The sequence below is a fragment of the Trachypithecus francoisi genome, unplaced genomic scaffold (genome assembly GCF_009764315.1).
Source record: "Trachypithecus francoisi isolate TF-2019V2 unplaced genomic scaffold, Tfra_2.0 Lachesis_group8, whole genome shotgun sequence".
NCBI classification, from domain to species: Eukaryota; Metazoa; Chordata; class Mammalia; order Primates; family Cercopithecidae; genus Trachypithecus; species Trachypithecus francoisi.
This window is the reverse complement of record NW_022681473.1, coordinates 111,806,291-111,826,547: the sequence shown is the minus strand read 5'-3', so window position 1 is coordinate 111,826,547 and position 20,257 is coordinate 111,806,291. Positions and strand designations below refer to the sequence as shown.

The following is a 20,257-nucleotide window of genomic DNA, read 5'->3' as shown; positions in this document are numbered from 1 at the left end:
GCTCAACATCATTGATGGTCAGGGAAATGCAAATCAAAACTACAATGATGGCTAGGTGTGGTGGCTCAGGAGGCTGAGGCGGTGACTCACAAGGTCTGGAGTTCAAGACCAGCCTGGACAACATGGTGAAACCCCAACTCTATTAAAAATACAAAAAATTAGCTGGGCATAGTGGTGGGCTCCTGTAATCCCAGCAACTCAGGAGGCTGAGGCAGGAGAATCGCTTGAACCCAGGAGGCAGAGGTTGCAGTGAGCTGAGATCGCATCATTGCACTCCAGTCTAGGTGACAGAATGAGACTCTATCTCAAAAAAAAAAACCAAAAAACTAAACAAAACAAAAAAAAACTACTCACGCTAGTTAAAATGGCTTATACACAAAGACAGGAAGCAACAAATGCAGGAGAGGATGTGGAGAAAAGAGAACCCTTGTATACTGTTGGTGGAAATGTAAATTAGTACAACCACTATGGAGAACAGTTTGGCAATTCCTCAAAAAACTAAAAACAGAGACCAGCAATCCCACTGCTGGGTATATACCCAAAATAAAGGAAATCAGTATATCAAAGAGATACCCGCACTCCTATGTTTATTTGCAGCACTGTTTACAATAGCCGAGATTTTTTTTTTTTTATGTTTTGTCTTGTTTTGTTTGAGACGAAGTCTCAACTCTGTTGCCCAGTCTGGAGTGCAGTGGCACAATCTAGGCTCACTGCCACCTCTGCCTCCCAAGTTCAAGCAATTCTCCAGCCTCAGCCTCCCAAGTAGCTGGGACTATAGGCTAACTTTTTGTATTTTTAGTAGAGACAGAATTTTGCCATGTTGGTCAGGCTGGTCTCAAACTCCTGAACTCAAGTGATCCGCCTGCTTCAGCCTCCCAAAGTGCTGGGATTACAGGCATGAGTCACTGTGCCCAGTCTGCTATAGCCAAGATTTCAAAGTAACCCAGATGTCCATCAACAGATGATTGGATAAATGAAATGAGATACATATACACAATGAAGTACTATTCAGCCATAAAAAAAGAATGAGATCCGGTCATTTGCAACAACATGGATAGAACTGGAGATCATTAATGTTAAGTGAAATAAGTCAGGCACAGAAAGACAAACTTCGCGTGGTCTCACTTAGTTGTGGGAACTAAAAAGCAAAGCAAAACAATTGAACTCATGGAGATAGAGAGTAGAATAGTTATCAGAGGCTGGGAAGGGCAGTGGAAAAGTAGGGGGAAGTGGGGTGATTAATGGGTACAAAAAAATAGAAAGAATATGACCTAGTATTTGGTAGCACAACAGGGCGATTATAGTCCATAATCATTGTACATTTTAAAATAACTAAAAGAGTATAATTGAATTGTTTGTAACACAAAGTATACATGCTTGAGGAGATGGACACCCTATCTTCCATGCTGTGACTATTACATCCCTATATTAAAGTGTTTCATGTAACCTATAAACATATACACCTACTATGTATTCATAGAATTTTTTAAATTTTTTAAAAAGCATATTAGGACTTGTATTTATATTTATGTTTATTCTACCTTGTTAAAATTTGTTTCATTATGTTACAGTATACATAAAATATTTAGTACAGAAATGCACACAGAATTTATGTGTGTGTATATGTGTGTCTGTGTGTGTGTGTGTATATATATATATATGGTATGTGCTCAAACAAATTTTAATGATAGGTGTTTGCATCCAAGCCGGAGCATCAACTTCTGGTACAATGACTTCCTCAATACCTAGAAAAGCAAGCGAGGAGTAGTAAAGAGCTCTCCCGAGCTTACATGATTTATCAGTGAGTGACTGAAAAGAGAACCCAGCAGTTTATCCCCTGACTTCATCTCAACCCTGGAGTACGAGGGAGGCAAAGAATGCAGCAGAGAGCAGGACAAGCCTGAGATTGGACGCTCTGCCTTGAGCCCCTGAGTTGCCACCCACTCACATTCCTTCTTCGCTGAGACTGGTAGGAGGATGGAATTTCTCCCAGCAGGAAGTAGGGAAGCTGGGGAATAAAAATTACCTTCCATCCTGCCAGTTGTCCAAATCTAAATCCCAACTATGGCATCAGCAAAGATAAGAGGAGTTTGCTGAGCTATAATTAACAACTCCCCTTTCTCAGGCACAAAGAAGAAATGCTGGAGTAGGAGAAACAGAGCAGGTGATGGTTACACCTGCGGACAGTTCTGCTGACAGTCACAGAAGCAGCCAGGACTGCTAAAGAGGAGCTCTAAGCTGGGAACTTGGAGAGGTAGGAGCAAGACAGGAGCGCTCATTTGCTTCTTTGCCCTGCCCTCAAAAGTCAGAACTTAGCTCAGACCTAAAAAAAAAAAAAAAAAGGCCTTATGGCCTTCTGTGCTGTCTTCCACAAGACCATGTGACCCCCGAAGCATATGTGCACGTGGATCAGAGAAAGGGGAACATGTGAGAGGTGGTCACAGATCAAAACACTTCCATGAGCATGAAAAGTTTACAAAGGTTAATAGGTGTGTAAGGGCCAGTCTTTGCCCTCCATTTGGGCTACAGTCACAAAATCCCATGGTCCTAGAATGTTACAAGTAACAAAAAGTCTTACATGGTTATTTATTGGTTCATTTACTCATTTAGTATTTAAGTATTATCATGTGCCAGGCACTGTGCTAAGTGTTGGGGACACAATAAAACAAAGATGATCCCTGCTCTCATGCAATTTAGGGACTAGTTGGCGAGACAGACAACGATCAAGTCAACAGATAAATACAATTATAATGTGATTAATGCTAACATGGAAAATAAGCCATTTATTTGGATGCAAGTCAGGGAGAGAAACCCTGCTGGGACAAAGAGGTAAGAGGCAGCCTCTCTGAGATGTGACAGCTCCCAGGTGAGGAATCTGAGCTGAGGGCAGTTTGAGTGATGAATCACTCACAGGGAGGAAGAACTCAAAACTTCCTCTCCACCAACAGCATCACTATTAACAACATTGTTCCTGGGATCTGAACAATACGAACATCTGGGGCCTCTACTGAAGCTGTTTCCAAAGGGACACTTCCACTGCAGCATTTAATCAAAGTGAGCCTCTTCTGAGATGGGGCCCTCTTCCTAATCAGCTGGAACTAACGGAACACCTTCTGGGCCCACGTTCCACATGGAGTCCGAGCAGGCTGCCTGCGGGTGGGTTTGGAAGCCCGTCCACACAACTGCCACTCTGGGCTCTTCACGCCACTCTCAAGGCAGCTGTCTCTCACCAGGACAGTGAAGACCAGAGCTTATATAACTGGCTTCCCCTGGCAACTGGGAAGTCAAACATTACCCTCATGGACTCATGCGTGGCTTCCCTTAATAAGTTTGCAAACCTCCTGGTTCTCTAAGAGCTGAGAACTCACCTTCCACACCCCTTGCAGGCTAAGCCCAGGCCTACTGTTTGCTGGCAGTGACATAAGCTGCCACTTACTGTGTGCTACGTCCAGATACAGTGCTAAGTGCCTTTCTTAGTTTATCTCTGTTCGATCCCCACAAGCTCCGTAAAGCAAGTACAATTTTCTTCATTTTTCAGAAAGGAAACATTCAGAGAGATGAAATGATTTTGCAAAAGCACCACAGCCAGGATGTGGTAGAGCTGGAATTTAAACTAAGGTCTTTTGGTCTCCAAAACCTGAGTTCCCCGCAGCCATTACTGAATCTTGTCCTTGCACCACATCACAGGATCAGAGACTTCCTTATTCTACCATTATCTGTTGAGAACCTACTGTGTGCAAGGCACAGCACTGAATATCAGTACCAGAGAAGTCATCTAATCAGAGAGGGACACAGTCTTTGCTCACCAGCCTCCAAACTTCAGCCACAAGAAACCCTTGTCAATAGACAGCTAAACAATCACAGGCATCTATGCCTGTGTGTGTGTGTGTGTGTGTGTGTGTGTGTGTGTGAGAGAGAGAGAGGGAGGGAGGGAGGGAGGGAGGGAGGGAGAGAGAGAGAGAGAGAGAGGGAGAGAGAGAGAAGATTGAGGTTAAGCCACCTACTGCCTCTAGCCTCTCCCTACCTCTGAAATCCCTTTGGCCTCTCTTTCTGCCTTTCTCCTTCCTTTTCCCTCCTCACTTCATTCATTCCATCTTTCTCAGTGATATTTCTCTTCACGCCAAAACAAAAGCAAAAATACACAAACCTGCCCGTAAGTTTACATGACACTCTGTCTTGAATGCCTGCCAGCCTTCAAATTTAATTCTAATCTTAGGGGCTGGAAACTCTTCCTCCTCCAGGAAATCTCCTCCTTCTTCTAGGTGCAGAGGCCAAGAGGGCAGGGCAGATTCAGCCAGGTGCCACTGCAGCCCATCTACCAGGTACAGGAGCTGTTTTAGGAAAAAATGCCCCACATCTGATGTGTGCTCAAATAGTTCTGGAGTCAGACCAAAGTGCCCGAAGAGGTGATATAGAAATGAACACACTGAGCAATGGCCCCAAACACCTGCCGCTTAGGTCCCTATAAGTGGAAGGGAATGATCCACACCCCAGAGACGCCAGTGCCCCTGCCCAGGGGACCCTACACAGGTCGACTACACTGTTCCCCACCGCACCTTTCTCAGGATTTCCAATTTCTTTACGGACTGGAGCAACTTATCATAAAGGAGAAAAGTAATGGTCCCTGGCCAGTTATGAAGAAGGACCTGGAGGCCAACGCACCCTGCTGGGAGGCACACAGTGAGGCACAGACTCAGTCTCCCAGTCAACATCGCAGCCACCCACACCCCTTGGCCTTTCCCTTCAGCCTCTTGCAATGGATCACTGAGTCTCCCTCTTGGGCAGGGACCTACAACATCTCCAAACACGGGAGCCAACCCGGGCAATCCCAAACCTCATCTCCAGGGTCCCCACCACCTACTTGGCTCGCAGAAAGGCCAGCTTCTTCCTCAGGGAGGAGACGTAGTAGTGACAAGCCTGCTTTCCAGCTGTGCCGCATGAGACGGTCTCTGGCTGTAGATTCTGCACCATGCTGGGCTCAGGGGAGGGCTGGCCACATGGCAGCTGAGACCTCAAGAGCTGGGGGCTCACTCTGGAGCTGCGTGGACTTGCTGCCCCTGCAGCTACCCCAGCTGTCAACTGTGGACTCCTGCACATAAGTGCTCCCTTCCCTGTGGTTCAGTATAAAACAGGCAGGTGGAGGGCCCAGGGTGGGCAAGCCTGGAGTCCTGTGTTACCGAGATCCCCTCTGCCTTTTGCCCAAGCCACAGCTCCAAATGAAGCCCTCCTCCATCTTTCAACATCTGGCAGAGCTCTGGGCACTTGGTGAGTTTCCTCCCCTCCTTTGTCCTCAGACAAGGAGGATGAAGCTGTACCTGTATGTGATGTCAGCTGCTGGTGCTGGGGGAAGGGGAGGAGCAGCGGGCACTGCTCCCAGAGGGTTTGCAACTTGGCTTTCTCCCCATGGTAAAGGATCACGGGAGTGACCATGAGTCTATGGGGAATTCATTGGCCAGGCAGGTAGACGGAGCTAGACTATTCTGGAAATATGCTACTGGGGATATATTTCTGGGACAGAATAAGCAAAATTGAAAAGACTTCTACTTCTACTAGGAAGCTATCTATCCCAGTGGCTAGACCTGAGTTGGCAGTGACGATCTTACTCTAGCATGGCGTTGACTCCTAAAACTTGCCCCTTGACCTCAAATGCCAATACCTTGGTTTCTCCATTCATTTGTTCCTGAATTCCAAATCCCAAACAATTTCTGAGCACCTACTCTGTGCTGGATGCAAGAGACAACGGATATATACAGTTTCTGTCCCCAGGATCTCATCAGCTAAGAGGGAGACAGACAAATCACATAGCACACAAGGATGTGGTAAGTGCTGCAATAGAATTAGCCACAGCCTACTCCTGCACCTATAAAATAGGTGTGATAAGACTCACCTCCCTCCCTCAACTGGAAGAAATGAGGTGAGCCCTAACATGACACGTAAGACACGAAAGTCCTTTTTTTTTTTTTTTGAGAGAGAGAGAGAGTCTTGCTCTGTTGCCCAGGCTGGAGTACAGTGGCACAATCTTGGCTCACTGCAGCCTCTGACTCCTGAGTTCAAATGATTCTTGTGTGTCAGCGTCCCAAGCAGCTGGGACTACAGGCGTGCACCACCACATCTGCTAATTTTTGTATTTTTAGTAGAGACTGAGTTTCACCATTTTGACCAAGCTGTTCTCCAACTCCTGACCTCAGGTGATCCACCCGCCTCAGCCCCCCGAAGTGCTGGGATTACAGGCGTGAGCCACTGCACCCAGCCACAAATGTCTTTTAAGGTACTTGGAGAAAAGCTGACACAAAAAAAGTTCCAAAATTAATTATATCCAAACATCACACTATTCTCATTCCACCTTCACTGATCTCAGTTAGGAGACATCATTTTCCATCACACAGAGAAAACATCCTGCTGCCACGAATCTCCTCGCCTTCCTACCACAGCAGCTAGGAACTCACTGCATCCACCTCAATTAGTCTCTCCTGTTCAAGGGTAATCTTCTCACCTGTGATCTGGACCAACCTTCTCTTGCCTCCTTTAAAACTCTGCTTCCTTATCTTTCAACAGATGGCACCCCCTAGCTGAGCAAGCTGGAATCCTAGGACTCAACTCTGAATACCTCCCTTCTCTCACATCCATATGTACCCAATTCATCATCAAGCCCTGGACATTTTATCTCCTAAATATATCTTGAATTTGTCTACTTCTTTTTTTCACTATCACCATCCACATTCCAACACACAACATCGTTAGCTTGGATATAGTAACAGTCTCCTAAGGACCTCAGCTGATCTCCCAGTATCCATGAAACAGCCTCTGTGTTTTTGTAAGCAATTTTTTCATAAGCAAATCTGATCCTGTCTCAAAGATCTTCAGTGGCTTCCTGGGCTTTAAAATAAAGACCAAGACTCTTTTGACTATTCTTTCTTGCTTCTCTATTACTATATCCTGGTCATCCTGGCCATCAAAGCTCCTGCCTCATCTCATCCATACCATCTCATCTGTCTCACATCACTGTTTCCAATTCATCCTTCTAGTCTTTGCCCAAGCCTTACACCTTGGCCCCAACCCCTCTGGCCGGGTCCAGCTTCTTCGGTACACTTTGCCTGGTACTATGTCCCCTTCCTTTAAGACACGCATCCAAATTCCAAGTTTGCATATTCTCAAACGTGTTTAATATTCTTCCTTCAACAAGACTGGAAACCCCAGTACACAGTGCTCTTTCTTTTCTTTTTTGAGACGGGGTCTTGCTCTACGCCCAGACTGGAGTGCAGTAGCTATTTTTTGTAGAGATAAGGTTTTGCCAGGTTACCCAGGCTAGTCTGAAACTCCTAGCCTCAAGTGATCCTCCCACCTTAGCCTCCCAAAGCACTGGAATTACAGGCACCAGCCATCACATTTGGCCGATAGTGCATAATTGATCAGTTTGTTGAATGAATGAACAAATGAATTTATCCTCTGAAATTCTCGGCCTTGAGCTATCAATTTCTACTTCAGAAATTACAAAAAAGCGCTTCTGTCTCTCCATATTAAAACAATAATTTTCCCCAGTCATCCCTGTGTTCCCCTCTAGGTATCCTCCCTATTTCTCTTCTTCCCAGGCAGACTTCTAGAATGAAATGACTACGGTCAGTCTCTTCTCCCTCCCCTCAGACACACTCTTCTGAAACTGCTCTGTAGTAACCAATGATCTCCACCAATTGCCACTGCAGAGGATTCCTTTTAGTCCTTTGCTTACCTATTTCCACCCTTTTAACTACTCTTTCTCGCTTCTCCATTACTATCTCCTAGTCAACTTGGCTTCAATGGACAATCTTTTAAAATTCTTCCTTCCTTTGTCTTCTGCTTAAACTTTGCTTATCCTAAGACTCTTGCCTCAACTACATTCTCATTGCTGTGCTCTTCCACAGTAGTGGCTGCCAAACTAGCACGCTCAGTCTCGTCCCCTGAGCTTCAAACGGTGTAGCCAATGGCCTAGTGTATCTCTCCACTGGCACACTCCACGGGTAGTTCATGCTACATGTCTAAATTAAACTCACTGCCACCTCTCCTCCTCAAATCCTTCCTCCTCGACCCAGTATTTTAATGATAATACTACTAGTAGGCACGTACACATTAACCACAGGCCAGGCATGATTTTTTTTTTCTTCGCCTTTTTTTTTTTTTTTTTTAACTCTTCTAGGACCCTTTATCTGGGAACATAAATGGACAGGCTCCCTGGGTGGGTGCTGATGAGCCCTTCCCTCCCCTTGGTCCAGTGGCCCCAGAATCTGCCTCATTTCCATGCCCACATGGATACCATTCCTCTAGCACCTGCTGTTCCTGGGCCATCTAAGGGGTCAATCTTGAGGGGCTACACAAGAGAGATAAAGCCCCCCCCACCATTTTCCCTGAGCTCCAAATTTCCATCGGGTCCCACACTCCTTCCTCTGCTGACCAGGTGCACCGCGGGCATGGAGCCACTTCTTTATGTTGCTCTCTCTTCCTGTCTCCCTTGAGCATCACTCTTTCACTGCGTCCCTGATGCTCTCGTGAGATACACTTCTGGGGTAGGGCTACCCCTCACTGAGTGTGACAGCGGAGGAGGAGAGCCAAAGCTTTCAGTCAGGGCCATGGGGTGGCGAGCGGGGAGGAGGAGGGCCAAAGCTTTCCGTCAGGGCTGTGAGGTGGCGAGGGGGTGGCAAGGGGGGGAGAAGAAGGGCCAAAGGTTTCAGTTGGGGCCGTGGGGTGGCGAGGGGAGAAGATCGGCTCCCCAGGTTCACAGTTCCATTCCAACGTGTCATCACCCACATGGCCTTGTTCTTGATGCCTGATGGCCACGTTAAGTCATGGGGCTGAAGAATTACTCAAGAGCAGGGACCATGTCTTCATCTTGGAATCCCTGCCTAGCAGACAGCAGGGCCAGGCAGACAGTTAAGGCTGGGCCACAGGTTATCCAGGTTGGCATTCACCATGCCCAAATGCCCAGCCTGGAGAGCCCCTGGGGGAGGTATCCATCCTCCACAGCCCTGGAGGGGCTAGGACTCAACTCTGAACACCTCTCAGGTGTGATTTTTTTCACAGGAACATTTGGGAGCGACCTGGTGCTATAGACTCAGTGTTGGTGCCCCACCCCCAACTGGATATGTTGAAATCCTAACCTCCAGTGCAATGGTGTTAAGAGGCGGGGTTGTAAATCATGAAAATGGAGCTCTCATGAATGTAATTAGTGTCCCTATAAGGGGGCTCACTAGACCAGAGCTCTCCTTTTTACCATGTAAGACACAGCAAGAGGACAGCTGTCTATGAAGACAACAGGACCTCAGCACCCGCTGAATGCCCACATCTTGGTCTTGGGCTTCCCGGGCTCCAAAATGGAAAGAAATAATTTTCTGTGATGTACAAGACACCCAGTCTATGGTCTTCTGTTATAGCTGCCTGAACTAAGACACACAGGTACTCCGTTTCTCAACATAACTCAGTGGCAGCTGGGTGTGGTGGCTCACACCTGTAATCCCAGCACTTTGGGAGGCCAAAGCAGGCAGATCACCTGAGGTCAGGAGTTCAAGACCAGCCTGGCCAACATGGTGAAACCCTGTCTCTACTAAAAATACAAAAATTAGCTGGGCATGATGGCGGACACCCAGCTAATCCCAACTACTCAGGAGGCTGAGACAGGACACTCACTTGAATCCAGGAGGAGGAGGTTGCAGTGAGCCAAGATTGCATCACTGTACTCCAGCCTGGGCGACAGAGCAAGACTCCATCTCTAAAAAAACAAAATCAAACAAACAAAAAAACATAACGTAGTGGTTTCCAATCATCCATAAAGAACACTCACTCCTTATTACAGCAGGATGTGGCATGACCAGGCACTTGCTTACCTGTCCAAAGGCCTTTCCTGGCCACTCACTAGCTACCCCTCTCCTAGGATATGACGCTGCAGCAACACTGAAGTATTTGTGGTTCCTGAACATGCCTTGCTTTCTCCCGCCTCCATGCTTATGTACATCTTGTTCCCTCGCTTGCAAATGCTGTCCATGTGACAGACTCCTACTCCTCTTGCAGTTCTCAGCTGAAGCACAGCCCCCTCTGTGGAGTTTTCTGGAAACCCTCCTACCCCTACCCTCACCCCAAACAGTAGCTGTGTTTCTCTGGGGCAAGTTTAATTCCCCAAGCCTTGGTTTTCCTAAACAATAATATGCAGATAATGGCATGTACTTGATAGGGCTGTTGAGAGGATTATATTTTAAAATGTATGCAAAGTTTACTGCACAGGTTTAAGCACATAGTAAGCACTTAGTGAACTTCTTCATTTTCTTTTGAGACAGAGTCTCACTCTGTCGTCCAGGGTGAAGTGCAGTGGTGCGATCTCAGCTCATTGCACTTTCTGCCTCCCGGACTCAAGTGATTCTCCAGCCTTAGCTTCCTGAGTCGCCGGGACTACAGGTGCACACCACCACACCTGGCTAATCTTTGTATTTTTAATAGAGATGGGGTTTTGCCATGTTGGTGACTGGTCTCAAACTCCAGGCCTCAAAGGGATCCACCCCCTCAGCCTCCCAGATTGCTAGGATTACAGGCATGAGCCACCACACCCAGCTTGTAAAATTCTTCAGTTGTATTACCTTATGCATAATTCCTTAAGTTAACTATTACATTCTATTATACTTGTTTATTTGCAGGTATACCACACCATAAGAGAATCAGTTTCTTGAGAGGGAAATAGCACAACTTAGTCTATTTATCCGGAGTATATATGTGTGACATTTGCAGATGCTCAATATTCTACACCTTCATTCTGTCTTTGCTTTTTCTTTATTTTTATTTTTATTTGTATTTTTTGAGACAGGGTCTCACTCTGTCACCCAGGCTGAACTGCAGTGGCACAATCTAGGCTCATTACAACCTTCGCCTCCCAGGCTCAAGGGATCTTGTTTCTCAGCCTCCCAAGTAGCTGGGACCACAGGCACATGCCACCATGCCCAGCTAATTTTTTGTATTTTTGGTAGAGATGGGGTTTTGCCATGTTGCACAGGCTGATCTCGAACTTCTGAGCTCAGGCAATCTACCCACCTCGGCCTCCCCAAGTGCTGGGATTACAGGGGTGAGCCATGGTGCCCAGCTTTGTCAAGAACAGAAGAATGTAAGATCTGGTAGGAAACAGAGTAAAATGTTGTGATAGCCAGAATCAGAACACAAACAGCTACCATTTGTCAAGCACCTACTTAATGGCTCTTTACGACTGTTTTCTCGTGTATTCTTTACAAGAAAATCCAATGGATATCAAATTTTTACAAAGGAGGTAACTAAGGTTGAGGGTTGAGTAACACTAAGTAAATTGCCTTTACAAATGCACAGTTAGGCTGGGTGCAGCGGCTCATGCCTGTAATCCCAGCACTTTGGGAGACAGAGGCAGGTGGATTGCTTGAGGTCAGGAGTTCTAGACCAGCCTGGCCAACATGGTGAAACCCTGTCTCTACCAAAAAATACAAAAATTAGCCAGGCATGATGGCATACACCTATAGTCCCAGCTACTCAGGAGGCTGAGGCAGAAGAATCCCTTGAACCTGGGAGGTGGAGGTTGCAGTGAGCCAAGATTGTGCCACTATTCTAGCCTGGGTAACAGAGCAAGACTCTGTCTCAAAAGGAAAAAAAAAAAGAATGAATTAATGTCCTATATTCTATTACACACACACTTTGGGGAAGTTACCTACTTTGCTTTCTACTGGAAACCTGGAAGAATTATTCTTATCTCTGAGACAATCTCCATTTCCTAATAAACACATTCTCATAAAAATCAACCCTTCTCACTCATGCCACATCCACCCAACAAATGTATATCACAGTCCTTTGACCCACCCTCTACTCCTGTCATGGTTCCAAAGGCTTTCCTTCAGGACAGAGCGTCAATGTGAATAAGGAAAAAACCTTTCTCAGCAATCCTCAGGTTTGAACACCATATGAAAGCATTCCACCCACTGCTGTGTATAGCAGGGTAGCTATGTAGTCTCTAAATAGGATAACCATTCCGAACCTTACACAAAAACAAGAAAAAAACCCCAATGTTTTATTAAACCCGTTGAAAGTGCATCTGATACTGAAAGATTATAATTTGAATCTTTAAAGTAGAAGAATCAATGTTCATTTTTTTGCCTGCTCTATGAAACAGTCTTTCATGGTACCATTGATGATGTGGTTTGGAAAATTAGAAGCAGCCACAGAAAAAAAACCCCATAATATCCACCTCATCCTTGACCGTTTTCGGTCAGTGACAATACCAGCAGCTCCACCTGCCACGCAGGGGCATTACGAAGAGCAAAGAAGATGACCGCAGGGAGGCCTCACCAGTGCAGGAAATGCCGCCATTCACGGCTTGGTGCACTGTCCCTCAGAGGGGCCAGAACCAGCAGCACAGGCCAGATGCCCACTACTGCCCCCATCTCCCCAGGGTTCCAATCTCACCCCAGGCCACAACATCACAGATCAAAGTCCTAAACACCTGGAGACTCGTAAGTGGGTAGAAGAATCAGGTGCAGAGTGTAAGTGAGTTCTGAGCTGAGCCTGGGAGACTAATTTGAGCTCCGGAAACTTGTTCTCTCCAGGAGAAGGAACCCAGCAGCCAAGAAGAGAACAAAGACTTTCTTCAGAAGGGCTATGGTGAGTGAACACGTACGAGAGCCAATTTCCGAGGTTTTGGGGGTGGGTGGGGTGGGCCGGTCACAGGGACCGTCAGAGGAAGCATACTTCTGACCACATGCTCTCTGTTCCTCATACTCTCCAAAGTGAGCTGATGCAAAACAACATCTCCATCCACCATAAAGAGCTTAGGGGGCTGCGAGTGGGCCCAGATGGGAACAACCGACCAGGGAAGAAATCCAGAGAGTTTTTCTGGGCAGAGATTTAGATGGGAGAACCTTTGTAACATGTCCCGTGGTGGGAGGAGTGAGCGGTTAGAGAGAAGTTAGAAGAGAATTTATATCAATGTAAAGTCCCAAATACCAAACAAAAGGCAGAGTTCTCTCTAGTTAGCAAGCAGTTACGTCCTTGGGACAAGCATCTCAGCACTACTCATCTCTTCCAGGAATGCCCCAAGCAGCAGAGATAATATAACGTGAGCTAAGGAACTGTCAATCATAGAACTGGTAGAAGAACAGCCAAAGACGTCACGCTCAGAAATGGACAGTATACTTCTGGAGATGTTTGGTGCACAGCACAGGGAAGGTGGCTGTGCTGGGGGACCTCTGTGGCCTCTTCTAATTTTGAGATTATGATTGCTGCAATCTAGAAAGCTTTGCACAGAGAGTGGAGGGTACTCTAGGGACTGAGAGAACTGCCATCAGATCAGACCGTACCTGATTAAGCATCTTGACAAGAATGATTAGTCTTTGCTCCTTGGGAGTGCCATGTCTCCATATACATGGGTCTAAATTGATGAGCTGAACTGTTTTGATTAATAGGGGGCACAAAACTGAGAACTAGGGCAGAACTCACAAGACCTTATAATCTAAAGAAATAAGGACTAGAGAGGTTCCACTCTCTCAACCAGAACGAAATCCCTTTTGACACAGCACCCAGCTTTTGCTTGAACACTCCTATGAAGGGGAGAGATTACAGCAGTCCCCCCTTACCTGCGGTTTGTTATCCACAGTCAAATGTGGTCAGAAGATATTAAGCAGGGTGGTGGCTAACGCCTGTGATACCAACACTTTGCGGGCTGAAGTAGGCGGGTCACTTGACCTCAGTAGTTGAGAGCAGCTGGGGAAATGTGGCAAGACCTCGTCTCTACAAAAATATACAAAAATTAGCCAGGTACGGTGGCAGGTGCTTATAGTCCCGATACTCAGGACGCTAAGGTGGGAAAAATCACTCGAGCCCTAGAGGCAGAGGTTGGAGTGAGCTGAGATCACGCCACTGCACTTCAGCCTGGGTGACAGAGACCCTATCTCAAAAAAGAAAAAGAAAAGAAAATATTAAATGGAAATAAACAGTTCATCCGTTTCAAATTCCGTGTCATCCTGAGAAGTGCGATGAAATCGCTCGCTGTCCCGCCTGGAATGTGAGTCATCCCTTTGTTCAGCATATCCACACTGTACACATGCCCCACCCGTTAGTCACTTAGTTCTCAGTTCTCAGATAGAAAATCCAAGTGAGTACAGCTCTATCACGGAAGAGCACTTTCTTATCCTGAGCTGCAATCCTTCTCACTGACTTCTAACCCTCCGATTCTATCTCTTCAGCTTTCAGATATCCAAAAATCTCTTTTCCAAGCTAAATCTCTTTCCTTCAACCAACTGGTTTTTTTTCTTTTTTCTTTTTTTCTTTTTTGTTTGTTTGTTTTCCGCCCAGGCTGGAGTGCAGTGGCACAGTCTTGGCTCACTGCAACCTCCACCTCCCGGGTTCAAGTGATTCTCCTGCCTCAGCCTCCGGAGTAGCTGGGACTACAGGCGTGCGCCATCATGCTCGGCTAATTTTTGTATTTTAGTAGAGACAGGGCTTCCCCTTGTTGGCCTGGCTGGTCTCAGACTCCTGGCCTCAAGTGACCTGCCTGCCTCAGCCTCCCAAAATGCTGGGATTACAGGTGTGAGCCGCCGTGCAGGGTCATAACCAACTCATATTATATTCTTTTCTGGACTCTAATGCATCAGTATCCACTTCCAAAGAACTGGAATAATACATGAAATATGATCATACTAGTACAGATTACAGTGACGTCTTTTTTTTTTTTTTAATCCATGCACCCTGCTCCCATGAATGAATTAAAAACTTTTAAAGATCATTTGGTAGTTGTGTCATATTATTGGCTCATATTTGGCTGGCAAATAAAAATATTCTTTCTTTTTCACATGAAATCCTATCAAATTAGGCTCCCTGTGGCAATTCTACACTTGTGAAATAAATCTTTTCTACTATAAATATACAAGATAAAATCATATTTCATAGACATTTCAAGACTTCATAGTGAGCCGGGCATGGTGGCTTACACTTGTAATCTCAGCACTTTGGGAGGCCGGAGCAGGTCAATCACTTGAGGCCAGGAGTTCAAGACCAGCCTGATTAACACAGCGAAGCCCCGTCTCTACTAAAATTATAAATTAGAGGGGTGTGGTGGCACATGCCTATAACCCCAATTACTCTGGAGGCTGAGGTGGGAGAATCACTTGAACCCAGGAGGTGGAGGTTGCAGTGAGCTGAGACTGCACCACTGTACTCCAGCCTATGAGACACAGCGAGACTCTAAGGAAAAAAAAAAAAATCACATTTCCATTAAAAAGAAAACATCTCCTTGGTTTCCATCTATTGTTCTACTCAAAATAATAATAAATCTTGATTCTATCATACTTAGTGTCCTCTACCCCCTCTCAGCAGAGGGTCCACCATAAGTTGACAAATGTGGTAAAAGCACCTTCTGCTTTTTCACCCAGCTCGTTGATAAAAATGATAAACAGAGCTAGATGAAAAGCAGAGCCTCCGTGGTAGACCAGCCAAGACTTCCTTTTAGTTAACATCAATACCATCAGCTTTCTGTAGGCAAAGAAGTTTAACTTGCTACGGCAAATCCACCACTGTCTACCATTCACAGGCACTGCACGAAACAGGCGCTGGCTGGTCCTCACACTGAGTGCTTAGCTAGCTGTATCTCCCATCCTCAACCAAGCATTGAAGAGCCTCTATATTCTCATTGCATCCCAGACATCCCGCCTCATTTTTCATTAACCCTGCTGCCATCTGACGCCATCCAACACCTGACATCCTGGGCTATGCAACTTCCTCAGGCACAAAATGCCCTTCACCTCCTGATCCACATTGTACCCGACCTATAGGGCATGACTCAAGTCCTAACTCCACTGTAAAGTTTTTTTTAGACGGAGTCTCCCTTTGTCGCCCAGTCTGGAGTGCATGATCTTGGCTCACTGCAACCTCCGCCTCCCGGGTTCAAGCGATTCTCCTGCCTCAGCCTCGCACTAGCTGGGATTACAGGCACATGCCACCGTGTCTGGCTAATTTTTGTAGTTTCAGTAGAGATGAGGCTTCACCATGTTGACCAGGCTGGTTTCAAACTCCTGACCTCAGGTGATCCACCCGCCTCCACCTCCCAAAGTAATGGGATTAGGTGTAAGCCACCATGCCTGGCTCAGTATGAAGTCTTTTCAACCTATTTGGTTTGCCACATGTTGACTTCTTTTGCTGAACACAAAAAGCCTCCAGACCAGCCCCTTTGTGTTGCCCCTTTTCCTTTCTGGGGTGAAAGTTTCATCTTTCTAATCAGTCAAGCACAGAGGTCTGAGGCTCTCCCATTCCTCTTCAGTTTTCCACATTTTTTTTTGCACAGAGCAGAGGCACAATCTTCCTCAAACATTCCACCCCACCCCCTCTATTCTTTGCCCCCATCTCGCCCTCCAAGTTGGACCTTACCTTTCTTCCCGCGCTCGAGGACTCAGGAACCTGCTAGAATCATCATCGTGGCTGCTCTGCTGACTGCTCTGTTGGCTGCTGAGGAAAGACACAGGATATCAACCGTTAACTTCAGCTTCTTTCTCAACCCTGGGGGAGGTCACTTAGACTTCAACTAGACAAAGACATGGGCTTACAAAATTTTAAAGATACAAGTTCCCCCAAGTAAGTCTAGCATAGAGAATGCACAGTTAGACCATATGAGAAATGACACAAGGCTGGTAAAACCCCGGCCATCACACCTGCAGACTGTCTTTTGCCAGCCAAAACAGAAGAGGCCCATCTCGCCCTGCTACCACGCTCTTCCCTGGCTATATATACCACAACCAGCAAATGCCTCCAGCATTCTCTCTACCCACTCCTCTTCCTCTCTCTGATGGGATTATAATCCCATTCTCCTCAGCCCACCAGAGACTCTCAAACCACTGATGTGGACTGGGTGGAGTGTTGGGGGAAGGGTATGAGAGGTGTGGGAGGAGGGAGATTCCAGTAAGACAGAAGACTGGATGGGGCCAGGAGTCACCTACTCTGCTTCTCCAGTAAGGCAAAAGGCTGGATGGGGTCTGGGGTCACTTAGTCTGCTACTCTGCCTCCGGGGGAGGCTGAGGAGGATAAGAAATAGAAGAAGGAATAAAGGGTGGAACTCCACACCTTAAAGCACTGTAGGTGAGATAATTACACAGCTTTAGTTCAGGCAGAGTTCTTTTGGGAGGTCATATCTTATAGTAATATGGGAAAGAATGGCCTTTCCTTTTACTCCAGGGAGAGAAAAGCTTATCAGACACTTCATGACACTAACTGCCCACATAGCTGATGAACAAATCATTTTTATTAATTATTATTAAATACTCCAGCCATCTGATCAGGAGTCCACAAACTAGAAACTCTAGGCTCAATCTAGAGCCACATGTTTTTGCTCAGCTCCGTGAGCTAAGGCACGCTTTTTGGACTTTTTAGTGGTTGGAAGAAAAAAAAATCCAAAAAAGAATATTTCATGACAGGTGAAAATGATGTGAAATTTAAATTTAGTGTCCAGAAATGAAGTTTTATGGGAACACAGCCACGCCTACATTTACATATTATCTTTGGCTATTTTCCTGCTACCATGTCAGAGCTGAGTAGTGAAGGCAGAATTGAGTAACTAAGGCAGAGTTGAGGGCACTATAGGCCCACAAAGCCCACAGTGCTCACCATCTGGCCCTGTACAGAGAAAGTGGGCCAACCCCTGTTTTACATAGGTTCTACTAATAATAAATCCTTATTACCAGAAAGTTGGCCAACCTCTGCTTTACATAGGTTCTACTAATAATAAATCCCTATTACCATAAATGTCACTATAAATAAGGCTACCACATAACCAACATTTTCTCCTTGTTCTGGTGGATCATTTGCAGCACTAAGGTGCACTGGTCTCTACAGAGTACATTCCTTAGCCTAGATGCCCAGCAGAACGCAAACTGGACAATCTTGCAGAGCAAGTGCTTGCTCCAGTGTCTGTACACTCTCAGCCAAAGCACGAGTTCTGTGGTTACAGTTACCACATGCTCTTATGTTCCATTCTTCCAGCAAGAAGTAAATGACCTGAAAAGCAATTTACATCCAACTTTCAAACACAGACACAAGAAACCATACACATTACCACACACACCAGAAACCAGAACAGCGCTGTACACAAAGCCTCCAGCTGCTCGGCAGAACTCACTGTGTAGGGAATCCTTTGCTCTTTCCTTTCCATGCAGCACGTTTTTACGGCTTGTTCACTATGGAGCGGCTGCTCATCATTTTCACTTTGCCAGCTCGGATGGACTTGCCTATTACGAACTCCTCATAACCAAATTCTCTACAATGCTGTTAACTCATGAGATGTCTTACTTGGAACTGGCCTGTTATATGCATCAAGCATCCTCTTATATACAACCTGGGACAAGTGTCACTCCACAGTAGGCAGCACACAGATGACTGTAACTCAAATTCCAAAGCCCACACAACTCCAGAGGCAGGGTCTACACTGCAGGAGAACACACCACTTACAACAGTCAACGGGGCTCAACCAAGCCAACCACAATCAGCATTGCAGCCTCTTCAAAGCAGAGGTCACATTTGACCCCGCTGAGTCAGGATGAGCTGGTTCTTCCTAGTCCCCCCATCCTCCCCCTGGCAATCAAAATTTTAAACTAATAAAGGGTGCTCCCAGACTCAAGGCCATGTACCAGGATTTCAGAAAAATAATTCTAAGCTGATATTTGCAAGTTAAGCCACTAGATGGCACTGTTGACTTCCAAACCAGAACTACAACAAGGAAAACCAACCAGGAGCCTCAGGAACCAGAAGCAGGGACCGCCTCCTTTCTGGCGCCCCACTCTGGCCTTCCTTCCCATAGCTTAGGAAACAGTTCAGATGGCAGAGAAGCAAGCAACAATGGGTCACCTTCAAACTGTGCATTGGTTTCAAATAAATATCAAACTACGTGCATCCAACAAGTATTCATATCACGCTATGTGTATAAGCATCATCATCAAGACAGTGGTTAAGAGTCTACAACACGGAACCAGGCGGGTTGGCTCATGCCTGTAATCCCAGCACTTTGGGAGGCCAAGGCGGGCGGATCACGAGGTCAGGAGATCGAGACCATTCTGGCTAACAGGGTGAAACCCCGTCTCTACTAAAAAATACAAAAAATTAGCTGGGCCCAGTGGTGGGCACCTGTAGTCCCAGCTACTCGGGAAGCTGAGGCAGGAGAATGGCGTGAACCCGGGAGGCGGAGCTTGCAGTGAGCTGAAATCGCGCCACTGCACTCCAGCCTGGGAGACAGAGCGAGACTCTGTCTCAAAAAAAAAAAAAAGAGAGAGAGAGAGAGAAAGAGAAGAGGCCAGGAGTTCCTAATCAGCCTGGGCAACATGGTGAGACCCCATCTCTACAAAAAAAAAAAAATAGCCAGGCATGATGGTGTACTCCTGTAGTCCCAGCTACTTGGAAGACTGTGGTGGGAGGAAGGAAAGAAAAAGAAAGAAAAAGAGAAGAGGCCGGGTATGGTGGCTCACGCCTGTAATCCCAGAACTTTGGGAGGCTGAGGCAGGTGGATCACCTGAGGTCAGGAGTTCGAGATCAGCCTGGCCAACATGGTGAAACCTCACCTCTACTAAAAAAAAAAAAAAAAATTAGCCAGGCTTGGTGGTGAGCGCCTGTAATCCCAGCTACTGGGAGACTGAGGCAGGAGAATCACTTGAACCAGGGAGGCGGAGGCTGCAGTGAGCCAAGATCGTGCCACTGTACTCCAGCCTGGGCGATACAGTGAGACTCCGTCTCAGAAAAAAAAAAAGAAGAAGAGAAGGGAAGGGAAAGGGAAGGAAAGAGAAGCGGAAAGGGAAAGGGAAAGGGAAAAGGAAAGGGAAGGAAAGAGAAAGGGAAAGGAAAGGAAGGGAGAAGGAAGGGAAGGAAGGGAAGGGAGGGGAGGGAGAGGGAAAGGAAGGGAGACGGGAGGGAGGGGAAGGGGAGGCCACTAACAGATGAAACCGTCTTTTGGAAACCGTCTTTTGGAAACCGTGAAAAAGAAACTCTAAACTAGGATTTGGAATGACTTTGCCTTGGCATTGATGACTGAAAGATGCCTTAACTCTGCAAAGAAGGGAATTTGTATAAGCAACTGTTTGCCATTCACTCAAGACAGCTAGTCCAGTGACAATTCCATTTACCACTTACAATTTCAATTTCCATTTCCATTTACCATTTACCACTGTCATGTACCCAGCACTGTGCCAGGGGAGGGGAGGGGAGGGGAGGAAAGGGGAGGGGAAAGAAGGGAGAGCAGAGGGAGAGGGGAGGGGAGAAGGAGGGG

The 20,257-nt window shown here is 46.4% G+C and overlaps 1 protein-coding gene across 9 annotated transcripts in view; it reads right to left on the bottom strand.

The window, feature by feature from the left end:
• Positions 1-20,257, bottom strand: part of GRAMD1B (GRAM domain containing 1B) — a 284,882-nt gene that overhangs the window by 143,375 nt on the left and 121,250 nt on the right. For 8 of the 9 annotated variants that reach the window (XM_033203816.1, XM_033203818.1, XM_033203820.1 and 5 more), the window contains one exon: positions 16,384-16,461. In XM_033203816.1, coding sequence (XP_033059707.1) covers positions 16,384-16,461 — 78 coding nt within the window. The remainder of the gene's footprint in view (positions 1-16,383; positions 16,462-20,257) is intronic. The other variant, XM_033203811.1, reaches the window with a different exon arrangement.